This window comes from Tamandua tetradactyla, chromosome 26, assembly GCF_023851605.1.
Source record: "Tamandua tetradactyla isolate mTamTet1 chromosome 26, mTamTet1.pri, whole genome shotgun sequence".
Taxonomy (NCBI): domain Eukaryota; kingdom Metazoa; phylum Chordata; class Mammalia; order Pilosa; family Myrmecophagidae; genus Tamandua; species Tamandua tetradactyla.
This window is the reverse complement of record NC_135352.1, coordinates 10025503-10043142: the sequence shown is the minus strand read 5'-3', so window position 1 is coordinate 10043142 and position 17640 is coordinate 10025503. Positions and strand designations below refer to the sequence as shown.

The window sequence follows — 17640 nt, the reverse complement described above, 5'->3', positions numbered from 1 at the left end:
AGTAGGCTTAGCCTATCTTTGCAGGAATAAGTTTCATAGGGACAAACCCCAAGATCGGGGGCTCAGCCTATTGATTTGGTTGTCCCCACTGCTTGCGAGACTATCAGAAATTCTCCAAATGGGAAGTTGAATCTTTTCCCCTTTCTCCCCATTCCCCTAAGGGGACCCTGCAAATACTTCTTTATTCACTGTCCAAATCACTCTGTGATTTATCAGAGCATCACAGTAACCTGGACAAACCAACAAAATCTCATGCCCTATTCAAAATTCCATGTACTATGGTGTTCAACTAAACTGACCATACAAGTTAAATTAGGAAATGCACTACTCAAAATATAAATTTGCACCAAATAAACATCTCTCCCTTTAGTCTCAAACAGAAGTTTAAGATATGGACGATATCATCCTTTACCCAGTCTTCTGATATACCTTAGTCCTATCCAGATCAGCTTCATTCATGTCTGATCACTTTTCCAATTTTTTAAACAGTTCCTATATGGGGTAGTGCCAACTTTCATAGGTTCAGAGCTCTGACTCTGAGTTTCAGGTGTCACATAAATACCTGAAGTTTCTGGGAAAGACCATATTATACAAACAGCTCAGCATCTCAGAATTTAGAATTAGCAATTACACCTCCTGAATAGATGTGACTGCTGTAAGTGCTTACAATCTAGGACCCTTTACAATGGACCCCAACCTAATAACCCATGCTCAACTTTAGTTCACCAAATTTTTATATTAATCCATATAATTGAGTCATGATAATATTTGTCTTTTTGTTCCTGACCTTTCATTCAACATACAGCTCGTAGGGTTCATTTGTCTAGTTGCATGCCTCACAACTTCATTCCTTCTTGCAGAGGCTCAGTGGTTCATCTATGTATACATTATAGTTCCCCCTTCCATTCCTCAGTCATTGTACCCTTAGGCCACCTCCATTCATTGTGGATCACGATCACTGCCACCAGAAACACCAGTGTGCAAACATCCGTTCGTGTCTCCACACAGTTCCTCCAGGTATATACTGAGCAACAGGGTCTCAGGATCACATGGCAAACTCATTCTAGCCTCCTAGGGAACCACCACACTACTTTCCAAGGGGCTGCACCTCTCATTTCCCTACCAACAGCGAATAGGTACATCTCTTCCTCCACATTTTCTCTAGCACTTGTTTCTCTCTGACCATGTTTAAATAGTTTTTTTCACACATCATACAAACAAGCCTAAGTGTATAGACATGCCTTCACCACCATACTCTATGTGAAGACATTTCTTTTTCTTCTGCAGAGAATCCATATCCCTTTCCCAATGCCCCTGTCTGTTGACATTTTGTTTTGGTATAATACCTTTGCTACATTCAGTGGAAACATGTTCCAATGTTACTGTTGACTATAGACTCTAATTTACATTAACTATACTTTTTCCCATATGCCATCTATTTTCAACACCCTGCAATACTGACATTCTCACTAGAATGGGCATTATCCAAAAAAAAAAAAAAACAACAACAAACACACTAGAATGCCATTATCAAAAAAACAGAAACAAGTGCTGGAGAGGATGTGGAGAAAGAGGCACACTTATCTATTGTTGGTGAGAGTATAAAATGGTACAACCACTGTGGAAAGCAGTTTGGCGGTTCCTCTGGAAGCTAAGTATAGAATTGCCATATCATCCAGCAATTCCATTGCTAGGTATCTATTCAGAGGACATGAGGGCAAGGACACATATGGACATTTGAAAACCAATGTTTACAGCAGCATTATTTACAATTGCTAAGAGATGGAAACAGTCCAAATGTTCATCAATGGATGAGTGGCTAAACAAGCTGTGGTATATACATATGATAGAATATTAAGCAGCTTTTAAGACAGGATAAAGTCATGAAGTATGTAACAACATGGATGGACCTTGAGGAAATTATGCTACGTGAAGTTAGCCAGAAACAAAAGGACAAATGCTGTATGGTTTCACTGATACGAACTAACATTAATGAGTGAACTTGGAGAATTGAAGTTCAGAACACAGGTTACCAGGAATAGAAACAGGCTAGAGACTGGGCAATTGGTGCTGAAGGGATACAGACTGTACAATAAAACTGACTGTAAAAATTCAGATATGAATAGCACAATAGTACCTTATTGTCACACAATAATATAAGTACACTGAATAAAGCTGAATGCGAGTATCGTTTAGGGAGAAGGGCACATATGAAATCAGAAAGTAGGATGGAGGATAAAGACTGAGACACTATAATTTAGGAATGCCTAGAGTGTACAATGATGGTTATTAAATGTACAAATTACCCTAACCTTTTTAATGATCATGTGCTATTATTAGGTTGTGTATATGTTGAGATAAATGCAGTCACTTCAATATTCTCCCAATTTGGGGGTTTTGGGTAAGATTCTATTACAAATGGATTGAGAAAACATCTATTTTTATAAGTTAAGTGTGTTGTATCCTAAAGGATTTGATACTGCTGACATCTTCAATACAACTAAAACTTCAGCTCACACTGTCTATCTATCTTCCCCGAAGGTACATTTTTCAGAAGTCAATACTGAATACAATAATCAATCTCCAAGATAATTAAATCAAGGGTTATCTTCAGAAACTGATGATCGAGATGCCAAGTAAGTATTACTACTAAAGGAAGTCTATCCACCAGGTATTAATATGAAACTGCCAAATCATTTTCCTCTAGTTAGCCTTTGGGTTACATCTAACCTTTGTTGGAAGTTATGTCCTGGAGAAATAAAATTCTCCTTATCCTCAAAACCTGAGTGTTCCACTCTATTTAATCACCTTAATTAGAATCTCATTCTACCTTAGTGAAAAATAGTACAGAATAAAACACCATGCTCCAAAGTTAATTTTGCCTTAGATGCTCCCAGTTTGATTTTCTAAAGTACACATCTTATCACAGGAAGAACAAAACAACAACCTTGATCAAGGATTTTAGGTTCACATTAAAATCCCTGGTAATGAAATGTCTAAATTGTACTTTACAGGCTCAGAATTAATAGTGTGAACAAATAAAACCCAACTCTCCTATGGTAAACAAAAAGAGTGAGACAGCTAGAGCTTAAAACAATGGGCCTGAACATTTGACTCCAATTATTCTTTTATTTAAAATGGTTTTCTTTAAATTTCTAGTATGATAGAAATTTAAACACAAGAAATTGTTGAGCTGAAAAATATTTAAAAGGAAAGTAAAGGAGGAGGAGGAGGAGAAGAAACATCACCCCCTACTCCTACCACTCAAAGAAAACCAACGTTCAACGTTTTGGTGGGGGTGGGGTTGTTTCATATATTTGTATGTGTCTGTGTGCAAAGTGAGTATTATATGTATGTGTGTCTGTGTGTGTAAGATCCAAATGAGAACATACTTATAATAACTCATCAGCGGATTTACTACTGGAATGTCTTGAGCAAAAGAATTTATAGTGAGATTAGTCTATGCTAATCTCATTTCATAAAATGAAATTTATTCAGAATCTCCCTGTCCTATATAGACTGTGGTGCAAAGAAAGAAAGAATGGGTCCCAAAATAAGCAAAGAAAGTTCCCACAAATTTTCTTACCATGGCAAGGGATGCCTAACAGGCAAAGTGCCTTGTTTTGTGGATCGACGTGTCCTCGTCTGCTGAAGCTGCAGTATGTGTGAGCAGACACAATGAGTGATCAGGTGTAGAGGGCAAAAGTTCAAGATATAGGGTGCTCAGAGAGACGCATCATTATACAAAGTTTAGAGGTTGTTGGATGTGCTTGGATATGAGGTTACAGAGCTTCCAGCTGCTACAGTTGTCATATGAGCATGTGGCCATTACCAATACATGGAGAAATGGCAGAGCAGAAGGATATCTTCAAACTCAACTGCTAAACCAAACTTAGGTCTGCCTACCCCTGATTTATTCTAATTAATAAATAAATGCCTTTATCACTAAGACCTTTGAGACTTGCAGCCTGATTTATTGGACTGATAATGGAATTCATCTGGAGCCAAATGTTTGGGAACCTCATGGGTTGGTGTTGAGAAGCAGTGTTGTAGATGAGAACATTCCTGCTCTCTTACTAAAATGGGCTAAATTGCTACTGCAAATGAGACTCCAAGAGGTTGAATACTTTTGCAGGAGAGTTTCCTAAGCAGCCCTACTCCTCACATCGTTTTTTTCTTCTTGCTTTTCGGGTATCTCATGGCTTTTTATATAGACCTAAACAATAGCCTTTATCATACTTAATTGCAATTATGTGTGCATCTGTATTCCACCCCAACCCCTGCCCCAGGAAACAGGGAGCTCCTCAAGGGTCCACGTCTTGTTCATCTTTATCTCCAATGCCTAACATAGTACCTGGAATGAAGTAAGGGATTTGAAAATATTTGGAGAATGAATAAATGTATTTCTAGATTTTATTTTGCAGAAGTCAGACACCTTAGCTCATTCTGGTAACAGGAGAAAGAAAGAGAGCAAGAAGTAAAAGCCAAAATTGTGTGCTAACAGCAAGAACCTGTCAGGGAAGAAAGAGCTTACAGTAGGTTAAAAAATAGCCCCCCAAAGATATGTCCACGTCCTAATCCCTGGACCCTGTAAATGTTACTGAGTCTGGAAAAAGGGTTGTGCCCTAAATGCCATCACAAATATTTTTAGAAGAGAGAGGCAGAGAGAAATAAGACACATAGAGGAGGAGGAGGCCATGTGCCCACGAGGGAGGCAGGCCTTGGAGTGATGTAGCCCCGAGCCCCAGGAATGCCGACAGCCAGAAGCAGGAAGGAGCAATAAAAGGAGTCTCCCCTAGAACCCCAAGAGTGAGCACAATCTTGATGACACCTCAGTTTTGGTCCAGTGAAACTGATTTTGGACCTCTGGGCTTCTGAACTGTGAGAGAATCAATTTCTGTCATTTTAAGCCACGAAGCTTGTGGCTATTTGTTAACAGCAGCTCCAGAGAACCAACACTGAGCTCAGATGTGGAGCCACTGGGAATCCTTAAAACAAAATGAAAATTAAGTCAAAGCAGGGAATTATGGGCCAGCCTTCCACCTAAGTGCCATCTGAAACTTATATCAATCCCAGCACTGGCAAACAGGAATTTCAGTTCACATTCCTAGCTATGTGGTTTCATTACTTGCACCTCCACCCAGTGAGGTCAAAATGTTTCTGTGACCATAAAATGATACATTAAGTTAGTAAGAAATAGGTAAAATGAATTGATGAGAAAATCACTGCATCATCTTAGGAACTTTATGCTGCCTCATTTACTCTGACAAGTAGAAAAGTTTTGCCTTAATTACCTATGATAATCCTACAACCAACTCATAAAAAAAAAAATGAAGTCTTAATACTTGGCATCCAGCTATAAATTCTTTGCAAAAAAAAATTGACATAGTAAATGATTTGAGAAAGAATGAGGGAGTTATAAGAATGGAAAATGAGATATTAAGGAAATGCTAAAGAGCCAGAGACTCTTAGCCTGAGCTTTGGTGTGGAAGATCTTTTAGTTGGAAGGAAGCGATCAGTTATTCCATGCCCGCTGCACTTTCATTAGTATTTATTATAGGGCAACATCTTACCAGTCATGGAGAAATATTAAGATTCACTCTAATTCTGAATTCATAGGAAGTCCATGAATTATATTCAGGAGAATAAATCAACAAGCCAAGTGTCTTAAGCGTTTCTGAGAAGCTTCATATTAAACAAAGCACAAGTAAACAATAAACAAAATTTCATTAAAAGCAGAGCAAAATCTTATTTAGTGTTTGAGCTTGCGAGATTTAATTATCCATTCTCACTCAAGACCACAAAGAGAGGAGCATCCTGCCGTCCACAAGGCAGCTGTGATGGGCTCAAGATGGCAACAGCAGCCATAGCTTTGATGGAGAAATAGAGGCACAGAGAAGTCATGAACTTCCCTAGTACTACCTGACTGGTAGACATGCAGCCATGGCTGGAAATGTCAGGAACACATAATGGGAAGATCCTGGGTCCCTGACTCACAATTGGTAGAGAATCACCACCATCCAGGATGCTTCGATTGAACAGTGATGCTCTGGCAACACTGAAAATACCTGAAATGGGAAGGCATTGAAGTTTTGACTAATTTCTCCCATGTCAGTAATATTTTTTGCTGAGGCTCTTTTCTTTGGTGCCTGCTCACCTACTGTGACAAAACACAGAAGAGGGAGATGGCACCAAGGGAAGTAAGATTTATCTAATCTTTGTAGACAATATCAAGCACCCAGACTACACAAGGAACTCTACATTTGGGAAAGACGATGTATAACCGGGGAAATGGGCACCCAATTTTTCTACTGAAGCCTACCCCAGGATGCATGCTGAAACATGAGTGTGTAGAAAGGGTTATGGCATGGAACTTTTGAATCCACTAGATTAACTGGTTTTTAAAATAATGCAAAAAAAATTTTTTTAACTATAAAACACAAATTAATTTTTAATGAGGAAAATATGAAATCACTTTTACTGATGATTATCATGCCTCATAGCATATAGAAGTGTTCTTTAATATTTCAGTGTGTTCTCCTGTTGGTATCAACTTTCACGTATGGTTTAGCTAATAGTGAAACGAACAAATAAATTACAATACTATAGTTCCAGGATTTGACTCTAGATGGTCCAAGGAAATGAAAATGAAATTTTCTCAAGAATTATAATTTTTAATTATATTCAGGAAAAACTATCAGGAATTATAATTATATGTAATTTGGAAATAGCAACAAAAGAATTAATTAAAGCTTTTTAAGTCAGTACAAGGGGGATATAAAGGAGGGACATGGGGGTTTTGCTGTTGTTTTATCTCCTTTTTATCTATTCTTTCATTGTGGAAGAAAGGGAAATGTTCATGTATAGATTATAGTGGTACATGGCATAATTTTGTGATTATAACAGGGGCGATTGATTATACACTTAGGATGAATTTTATAGTGTGTGAATAAAACTGTTTAGAAAATAAACAGAAGATACAAATGCTAGAGAAGATGTGAAAGGGAGCTATACCCATTCCCTACCGGAATATAAGTAGAATGGGACAGCCCCCTGGAGGGCAGTGTGATGGTTTCACAGGAAGCTAGATATAGGGAGGCCATATGATCCTACAAACCTGTTCTTAGGGCTATACTTGGATGAACGAAAGGAGGGACATGACTATACATTTGCATACTGGGGTCTACATGGGCATTATTCATGATTCTCAATGAATTGAGGTGGCCTAGGGGTGTATCAGCTGATGAATGGAAGGGCAAAGCGTGGTTTATACATATCATGGAACACTGGGTAGATGCAGAAACAGAAAGGAATGGATTTGCAAGGCTTGTAGCTAGATGAATGAAGCTTGAGGACATTAGGTTACGTGAAATAAGCCAGAAGCAAAAGGATAAAAATGGCATGGTCTCACTAATGTAAACTAACAATAATGAGCAAACTCTGAGAATTAAATTTGAGAGCATAGGTTGCCAGGAGGTAGAAAGTGGGCAGGGACTGGAAAATCGATGATTAAGGAGAACCCAACGTTCAATAAGGTTCATTGCAAAGGTTTGTATTTATTAAACTCAGTCACATTTATTTCTGAGTTTTAATTATTTCTAAATTCTTAGATTCTGTGCTCTTTCCATATAACCTGGTATTCCCTAGAACTTTAGGTATCTGTGTGACACCTGAGCTCAGGGTTGGAATTCTGTGGCTCTGAAAGTCAGCATGGCATTATAGAGCAACAGTTAAAGAAGATGGAAAAGAGATCAGCCTTCAATTAGAGATAGGAACGAAGCAGATCTGGTAAGGACTAAGGGAAATCAGAATACAGGGAAAAGAATGGTATTGTTTGTATTTTCCACTTCTGTGTGACATCAAAGGAACAGATGTTTATTCCGTCCAACATTTAAATTTGCTGTAGCACACTACCTGTTTTAACCTGTCTGGTCAGTTTATTCCAACAATATAATTACATGGAACCTAGAATAGGGAACACGATCTTGTTATTCTGTAGAGATTAATTTAATACCATGATGCATTCCAGAGTGTCTGAGGCAGAAAATTTAAAAAGTGCCATTGAGGAACTGGGGAAAATGTGGAAGCATCATTCTTCCCCACCTGGGGAATTCCTGATATTTTCTCTAGCATTAGGGCCTCCCAATTTTATAAGCCAAGCTCTAGATCTTGGCGCTTGCCCTTATAAAACTTCTATCTGCAATGGTGAACCTAAGAGTTTATAATTATGCCTAAGTTTCACCCCACCTCCAACCCCAGTGAACTTCTTTTGTTGCTCAGATGTAGCATCTCTGTTTAGGCCAACTCTGCAAATGAACTCACTACTGTTCCCTCGAAAAGGAACATGACTCCCACAGGTGTATGTCTCCCTAGCAAGGTGGGACATGGCTCCCAGGGATGAGCCTGGCGCTGACATTGTGGGACTGACCAAAAGGGTGAAAAGAAATTAAACAAAACAAAGTTTCAGCGGCTAAGAGATTTCAAACAGAGTGGAGAGGTCATTCTGGAGGCTAAAGTTAGGCAAACCACTTTAAATTGCCACAATATGCCAAGCCCCAAAGTAACAATATTCCCAAAAAATCCTTAAGAATACCCTGGACTCTGTCTAAGACTCTATAAATATTTTACTCAGTAAGTTTATCTTTTCAAAAACCTAAGGCCTCTACATTGTTCCTATGCCACATAAGCCCTGAGACCTAGAGGTAGTGTCTCCATGAATAGTTGAATCAACTAGTTTCATTCCTCTACCATATAAGATCCACACCACAAAGAAGCTGAAATGTCCATTGCCCAGATATCCCTGAAGATGGAGAGAATGATCAAATGAGAGGGAGGAGGGGTAACTGAGAGATTAGGATTTGACAAATGATTATGACTACTTTCTCATTATATAGATATTGTGTTTTAGTTTCTAGCGTATTAGAATACGGAAAAGGCAATACGTGAAATTGTTGAAATATATTCCGCTAGCCTTGATCTTTGACACTGATTGTGTAGCTATATTTGCTTTTATTGTGTGACTGTGATTGCAAAACCCTTGGGGCTGACACTCCCTTTATCCATTGTATGGGTAGATGAATCATAAGATTAAAACATGCATGAAAAAAATAATAAATCAGAAATATGAGGGGAAAACCCTATGTAAATCATGGACAAATAGTTATAGTTCTACTTTAGTAGTCTTTCATACATTGTAACAAATGTAACCACTGTTAAAAAATGGTTGAATTACAAAAAAGTGTTACAATTAATTGCAACAAATTTTCCATACCAATGCAAGCGTTGGTGATCGGGTGGTGCATGGGAATTTTGCATTTTATGCATGGTTGTTTTGTAAAGCTACAACTTCTCTAAGAAAATATTTTTCAGAATTGTTCATTTTTATTTCACTTCAAGTTTTTCATGTTAAAAAAATTCAGAGTTGGAGGGGAAATTTGTATAACCTTTCCAGAGGTCAGTATGGCAGTTATCAAGCAAAATTTTCACTGTATATATCCACTAATACAGCAAGTCTGTTCTCAGATATCTAGAGAAGTAATAGCATATATGGGCAAAGAGATATACTCAAGTAAGTTCATACTAATATAACAAAAAATGAGAGAAATAATCTATATAACTATGGGCAGAGAAATGGTTTTTAAAATGTTGGCACAGCCATACTCCAGAACAAATGTAACTTTTAAAAATAAGGAAGTAAACTGGGATATTATAGCATAGAAAAATCCTGAAAACATAGGTAAGCAGTGACAAATATATCTATGGAATGATTTAGCTCAGGAAAAAATAAATAAACAAAACTATAGGCTGTAACCAATTGTACATAAAAAATTTCAAGGATATGTATTAATCTGACTGGAACAGAGAATGAGAAAATAAAGATAAAATTTCAGTTTTTGCTTGACAAACTTCTTCATTGTTTAAATATTACTTTAGTGATATTCGTGCATTGCTGTGTAATTTTTAAAAGGGAAATTTAACCATAGCAATATATTCATGTATTGTACATGTGATTTTTAAAAATCAAAAAAAAAATGAAGGAAAAAAACTGAGACACCTCTCTGAAGAGGAATGTAAAAATGCCTCACACCACAAAGGATTCTGACAGCCTTTGAACCAGAGGTACTGTGGCCAAGAGATAAGAGATGGGGATCAGAGCTCCATGATTCCTGCCAGGGAGAAACTTTATTCATGAACCTCTGGGGATATCCAAGAAGGAAAGGTGGTGTCAGCCATAGAAGCAGCCTGTGAAGATTTGTGGGTTGGTCTGGTAACCAGTGATTCAACTGAACACATAGACTAATGCTCAGCAAGGGTCAGCACTCCACTGACTTTGTTAACTTATTTATTGAGCAACTACTACATGCAAAGGCCTGTTTCAAGTGCTGACAATAAAAGAATGAGGAAAAAAAATGCCTCATAAACTTCGTATAATATGGAAGGGCTCAAAGATACACTTCAAAACTGCCATATCATTCCCAGGGCTACTTAGGAAATACTGTCCTTGGAATCCAGCCTGCTTACAAGAGTATCACATTTCAGAACTTATGTGGAAAAGGATGTGGTATGATAAACTGCCAGGGACAGGGACTTCATTTACCCTAAAAGGAAGGCCAGTAGATGATAGCTTACTTTAATATCAACAGGCAAATGTACGCTTCTAATATGTAGCTAATATGTAGACATCAGTGAGAGATGAGTACATAGCCTCAGAGAAGCACATTAGAACAAGACCTTATAATTTATTGAGAAATTGGCTGGATTAAAAAAAATAAACAGAGCAAATAAAGCTGTACTCCATCAAGCCAACCACCTTTAAATAATAATCATAATTAATTTCATTTGTTAATCTTAGTGCTTTCAAATATGTACTTCATAATCTTGATCATATTTAAAAACATTAAATATTGGCAAAGTAAGAGCTCTTAAAATAGCGATCTGAAGGTAGAAAAGTAATAAAACATAATACATCCTTAATAAAACGGGAAACTAAACTATAAAGAATGTAAGGAAACCCAGCTGAAATCAGGTGAGTGTTGCAAATCCTCAGCAAGGCCTGTGGCTGGAGATGGCGTCCAGCGAGATCTCCCAAAACTGGATCCCTTGCAACTGGGAGCCTCAAAGCAAAGAAACATAAAGTGTCCATTTTTCTTGTCCTTTCCCTGTTGCTCAGAAGTTCATACCCATGGAACTCTGATGTTCTTTTACAGTACCTTTTAGAGGGGACTCAGGTGGCCAACTCATATCAGTTTGCCTGAAACTTTCTAGGATTTGCCACTGAAAATTCCACATCCAAGGAACCCTGACAGCTGTTTGCTCTCCAGGCTGTGCTTCTATCAACGAAAAAAAAAGATGGTCAGGCTCATCTCAGCATGGGCAGAAAAGGCATGAAATTACGCTGCTGAGTCTTTCCCCTTGTCTTATGTTCACCCCATAGGCTGAAGATCAGAATGAGTCTCTAGTTGATCAGAAAGCAGAGGACTCTCAAAATTATCAGGCTGTACAAAAGAATCCAGACATCTGTACCAACCGTACAGATGGTGTACAGTTCAGTGTGTATGAAGTCCCTGACCTGGCAGACCTAACCTTTAGTAACAGGAATTGGATGAGTGGTTTCCTGGGGCAGCTGACCAGGGGTCAAGGAAGAATGACCATAGAGGGGGCACAATGGATGTCCTGAAAATGAGGAAAATGTTCTCTACGGTATGACCAGGGTGGGGACTACATGACACATCGGTCAAAACTCATCATATTGTACACTTTAAAAGTGCTCATTTATTATATGTAAATTGCATCTTGGAAGAGTTGATTTAAATAAAAAAAAGGAGGGTTCGATTCCCAGCCCAGGCACCCAAAAAAAAAGGAATGAGATCTTCCATCACCAACCAGAGTTGGAACTGAAGTACTATCTTTTAGGGAGGCCAATGGAATGAGTCTTAAATCAGACAAGGACTTATGGCAGATGAAAAGAGCTAGGGTCACTTTCTACTCTACACTTGTAGGATCCGAAGAGGGTAGCACATGACCCTGTTCCCTTATCTAAAATAAATTCAGAATTCACTCAGAATTTGTGCAGTTCTTCAACATAGGAAATTGTCCAGATTCCTTCTCTGGAAAATATCTAAAGGATAACATAGCTAGAATTCCCTTGTTTTCTGTTGTTTTATTGTTGCAATAACTGTGAACCCATCAGAAGATTGGAAGACCAGGGACACCGTGGAGGGGAGGCAGTGTAGACATCAGTGCCTCCGAAAAATGCAACAGAGCAGCCCAACACAAACAGCATCTAGGGCAGAGATAATCCCAGCTGCGAGACCTAATCTAATAAAAATGTGTGGGGTGGCTTTGGTTCAGAAGGTGGTCTCCATTCTGATCTTGAAGGCTTATTTACTTATGTCAAGAAAATGTCTAAGAGTTAGCTAGATCCTGGAGCAGAGGGCACAGACTGCCAGGATGGCCCTCAGGAGAGGACTAGAGGACTTAAACCATGCCCTTCAGGGATCACTAAGTGAGCCTTCCCTAGAGAAACGATCCTTGAATGTTTGATTTCTGGAGTTCTATCTTGCCCTGATCCAAAGAAACTGTCAACCTTTCAGTTCTCTGCCTCTTCTGTGATCTTCTCACTGCCTGGAAGACTGGTATGCATTGCAAACAGTTGGCATAGGAGACCAGAGCAGATGGGATCTCTGCTTTGTTCTGAGTGGCCCTGAGATGAGGGCAGCACCAGGGGAGGTGGCCGTGCTGCCCACTACTGGTCATGGGACAGCACAGCAGCCCAACAAATACAGTCCAGACGGAAGCTGCCTTGAACTAGCGCTAGAAACTTCTCGAGTGAAAAGCCAGGAGTCTCTCACTTGATCAACATTTGGCAAGGAATAAGACTCATGAGCCTTTGCGTGTAAGCACGTACGTTTCCATGTGCCAAATGTCTCCTGATTCCTATTAGTAGCTAGTAAAGAAGCCGTTTGAACTGTACCAATAGAGCCAAGCATCTCTGAATTATTTCCCGGTTGGGAAGTGGAAAGTTATTGGGTTGATTCCCACCCCCTAATGGTATGTAATGAATGAGGTCCAGTACATAAACAAGATCCTGGCCTAGCGAAACATGGGAGCCAATTTGATTCTCTACAACCTGAGAGCCGAGCTGGCATGCATCTCCCCAGTGTCATCTCCCCAGACCAGACCTTCAGGCAAGCCGCGTGTTACTGAAGGCCACCTGGGAAAGCCATTTCACTCCGATTTCCCACCAGGCCAAGTCCTCTCTGTCCAATAATGAGCCGCAGATAGCTCCTGGGCATTATGGTCTGGGCCATTCAAATGCCAAACCTTGAAAATAAATCCTTCCCAGTAACTTGGAGCTAGCGCTCAGGAAAAATAACGGCACCACAGAGATATTTTTGAGCTTGCATGAAAGGAATTAGAGGATTCAAATTGCCAAATGACGTTATGAGAAAAATAGCACGTTCACCGATCCAAGGTACATAAGAAAATTAAGATAGAATACATGAAATCAGGATGAAGGGGTGAGACAGGGAAATACAGAAGTACTTTTAATCTAGCACGGCTGGAATCAGACCAAAATGAGCTGGGGGGGTCATATTTTTATTTCCCATTAATCTAATTCTCTAGCAGACATGTTGGAGAGGATGTGCTGGTTTCAACTTTACTGAATGGCTCTATCTCAAAATGAAAAATCACACAGTACCGTTAGTCAATAAGAAGAAATAAATCATAATTTTAAAAAGAAATCTTCTTTTTTGGATGTAAAACAACCATATGCCTAACCAAGAGGGAGTAAGCTGGGACACTCTCAGGACCAGGGTTAAATAAATCACAGGTGGACTTCACTGGGCAACGTTAGAAAGTTCTGCAGCCCGCAAGTTCATAATTATACTTGCCAGAGTGGTCACTAATCACAGCTCAGAACAGGCATTTGACAACTTATGGGTTCTCATTCACAGGTTTTCCCTGGGGTCTCAGGAGTCACATCTCCTCATACATCATACAGCAAAGCAAACCATCTTGACCCAGTTAACCTGTAAGCATTAATTAAATGACAACACATTGTATTTTAAACCCATCCTTACTGAGAACACATCTTCTTCACATCTAAAGCACTGGAACAATGAAATTCTCAATGTTAATAAAATGTGCAGCTTTTGAAACAAACATTACCAAACTGCTTTTCGCATAGGGCCTCAAAATGTCTTCAAGGCCATTAAATATAGGGACCAAGGAAAAGGAAAGTCAACTGGCACCTGGCAATGCCTATATAATTAGACTTGCAGTTGGTCTACTTCGATCACTCCAACTACAGAACCAAGTGAGAAAGCAAGAACCTATTTGATTTGAATTCACTGACACGGCAGCGCCAGGTCTGAACAGACTGCACCTGTATGAAGTCTGTCAGGCTAATCGGTAGGTGAGTACTCTGCATTCAAGTAAAACACTCTTCCTACATCACTCACCATAGCACTGCTTTGCCATCTTAGGAGACCCTGAGCACTGAAGAATTGAGGTAAGGGGCCCATGCCTAAGAGGAAAGAAAGGCATAAGATCAAAAACATTTCCATTCCTAAGTATAAAAGGCTGTGATAGATTCGTTCGTTTGAGTCCATTTATTTACTTTTGAAAAAAGTGTTGGCACATTTCTTGAAAAACTATCAAAGGTCTCTCTTTTCTTCCTCTTCCTCTATCCCCTCTGCCTTCTCTAGCCACTCTGGAATATGTACTCATTGTACCAAATAAATCATCAATAACTCAAGTGAACAATGTTATCGATGACACTGTATAAAAAGATCAAAACAAAGCAGGTTCTAATCCAAATGGCTATAGCCCACAAAGGTATAGCTCATCCTCTAAAATGAGCTAAATAAAATAACTCGACATAAAGATTAATCCATTTTCTATTTATTATTTAGTAAGTTCCTTTCTTTTAAAGTGCACAAAGCTCTATAGTTATTAATCAAAATCTAACAATCAAATCTCCCTTAATTTGGCTATTCTTTTCTTCTTTTATTCCCAAAGAAGACATTACCTTATTTCCTTCTCTTTTTATTAAAAAAAAAAAAAAATCCCCAAAGGTTGACTTGGATCCTAAATCACTGGCAGGGCAAGTAAACTGCCTAGTGCCTGCTTATTATGTTAAATACCTTCCATTTCCTGGTTAAACACAAATTCCTCTCCTCCCCATCCCAAGACCCCACTAAAATAACAGAAAACAGCAAAGAAAATACAAGCCTGCAAGGACAAAGAACTGGAGAAAAGCCTGAGAGATGTAAATGCAATGTTAAGAGATGGGAAGCAAATGGAGTGCGGGAGCTGCGGACCCAAGTGGGAAGATGGTACAGTGGGAGAGGAAGGGTTTGTCATCGGGTCCCAGGGAACAACTGAAATTTGCAGAACAGAAGCGATAGGCAGGGATGAGGGACTGAAAGGATTGGAATTCATTCCATTTAAAATTCATATTAAAACCTATTTACACCTGGTACCCATCCCCACCAACTCCCAAAATGCTGACAGTCAAGTTTATGCTAGTCAAACTGAGCAGCCCCAGAGAAACATTCCACATTCACTGCTCCAACATTTAGGGGTCCCCCAAAGGAAAAGCAGATTCAACCAGCCTACTGCCAAACCCACATCTACTCTCACAGCTTCCAATCAGCTTCTTAATGCTTTACTCTGAAATAAAAATAAAGATCACTGGACGACGTAAGAAACACCTCCAAGTAAGCTAGGCAGAATTAAACAAACAAAAATGGAATCCCCCCCCCAAAAAAAACAATAGGAAACACAGAAAATGAAAAACAGTATTATAATTGATTTCATCAGAGACGTCAGAGATGTTACATTGTTTCATCCACAAGACAAAAGAAAAAAAATGAAATTAAAAACTGTATAATAAAATTTTTATGTGGAATTGCAAGGCTGGAAAATGAAACAGAAATCTTCTGGAGAGCAGAATAAAATATAGAGTGATGGAAAATAGAAAAAAAAAATTAAATGTAAAGGATTAATCTAGGAGATGGGATATCCCTTAAAAGTAGTTCTAGAAATAGAAATTAGAGAAGACGATGTGATTAAGAAAAGAGCATAATTTCTCAGAGTTGAATGACACAAGCCTCCAGGCCGAAAGGGTTTACTAAGTACCAGTCCAATGAAAGGAAAAGGCCTACACCAAGCACATCACCACAGATTTTCAGAAAACTGATCACCTACGAATGAATGGGAAGCAAAACACTATCAGATACAATGAATAATAACCTGGCATAGCAATTAATGTAATTTCAGATATCAGCATTCTTAAGTATCTATCGTACCCTTCCCTCAAAAAGCATCAAGCTGTCCAGTTACTGGCCAAAAGCAATAACCTGATGTCCCTTAATTTAAATTGACCTGGAAGACTTACAGGTCACAAAGTGCACTTAACAAAGGAAAAGGAGTCAGAATGACATCAGATTTCCAGAAACCAGTGAAGCAAAGCTTTCGAAATTCTGGGGGAAGATAATCAACCTCGAATTCCAAACTCCCTTCAGACCCTCCTTAGCAAACAACTAAAAGATGGGCTCTGGCCAGTAGCAAAAAGGCGAAAACAAACAAACAAACAAACAAAAAGTTCTAGGATGACAGTGAAGAAAAGCCCCAGGAGGAAAACTTTCAACAGAGTCCAGTTTAAAATAAGAAGATAGGGACTGCAGAAAAAATGTCCTCGGGGGGGGTGGGGTGGGGGGTATTAAATTGGTAGATTGATATGTTAGCTCATGTAGTTAAAACTTAAATATAGATGTCTGATATATCTCATGGAACTCTTAAAATAATACGAATAAGTAATTAAGAAAAAGGAAGCAATTTTTAAGACTATAGGTAACATATAGACAAAAAGGAAATGTAATCAATTGGCTCTTTGTTTAGAAATATTTTCTTAGTAATAAGAACATAAACAATATTGGTAAAATGATAGGATTTGTGAAAATAATTGAGAGTAGAATAGATCTTTGAGGATAATTTAAAAAAAACAGAAAATTGATGGTTGCTGAAGCTGGGTGAAGAATACATGGGTGTTCCTTATGCCATTTTCTCTATCTTTGTTGGCATATGAAAATTGCTATGATAAAAAGTTAAAATTTTAATAATTCCATTGGAAACAATGATTTCTGATATAATAAAAATGAATGTACTAAGTAGACTTGGGTGAACAGAAATGTGTGTCTGGGGAAAATTCATTAAAAAATAAACTAAATAGAATGGGCATAATGCAAATACCCCTAAAGAATGGGAGAAAGATCAAAGGTAAGGTGGAGTTATACAGAGAAGGTAGGGTTTAACAAACGAGTATGATTGCTATACTGATATTTCTTTTAGTCTCCAGGATCTTAGAGCAGCTAGAAGTAAAAACCTAAAATTATGGAATTGTTACCCACACCAAAATCTGAAATCTGTTCTACAACTAATTGTTGTGCTGTGTTTTGAAATTTATTGCTTTTTGTATATATATTTTTCACAAAAATAAAAAGTGACGATAAAATAATACGTATTCCTTCTATCCTTCAATGTTCTGGAGCAGCTAGAAGGAAAAATCTGAGATGATGGTATGGTAGCCCATGATGAACTCTGGGATCTGTCCTGTAACTACTTGTTGAAGAG

General features: G+C 38.5%; 1 protein-coding gene across 2 annotated transcripts in view; it reads right to left on the bottom strand.

Annotated features, from left to right (window-relative positions):
- POFUT3 (protein O-fucosyltransferase 3) overlaps positions 1-17640 on the bottom strand; it is a 177263-nt gene that overhangs the window by 45479 nt on the left and 114144 nt on the right. Inside the window, exon 4 of one of the 2 annotated variants that reach the window (XM_077144727.1) lies at positions 11211-11330. The exons of the other annotated variant lie outside the window; for it this stretch is intronic. Within the exon in view, the coding sequence (XP_077000842.1) occupies positions 11211-11330 (120 nt within the window). The remainder of the gene's footprint in view (positions 1-11210; positions 11331-17640) is intronic. 2 annotated transcript variants of the gene reach the window in all.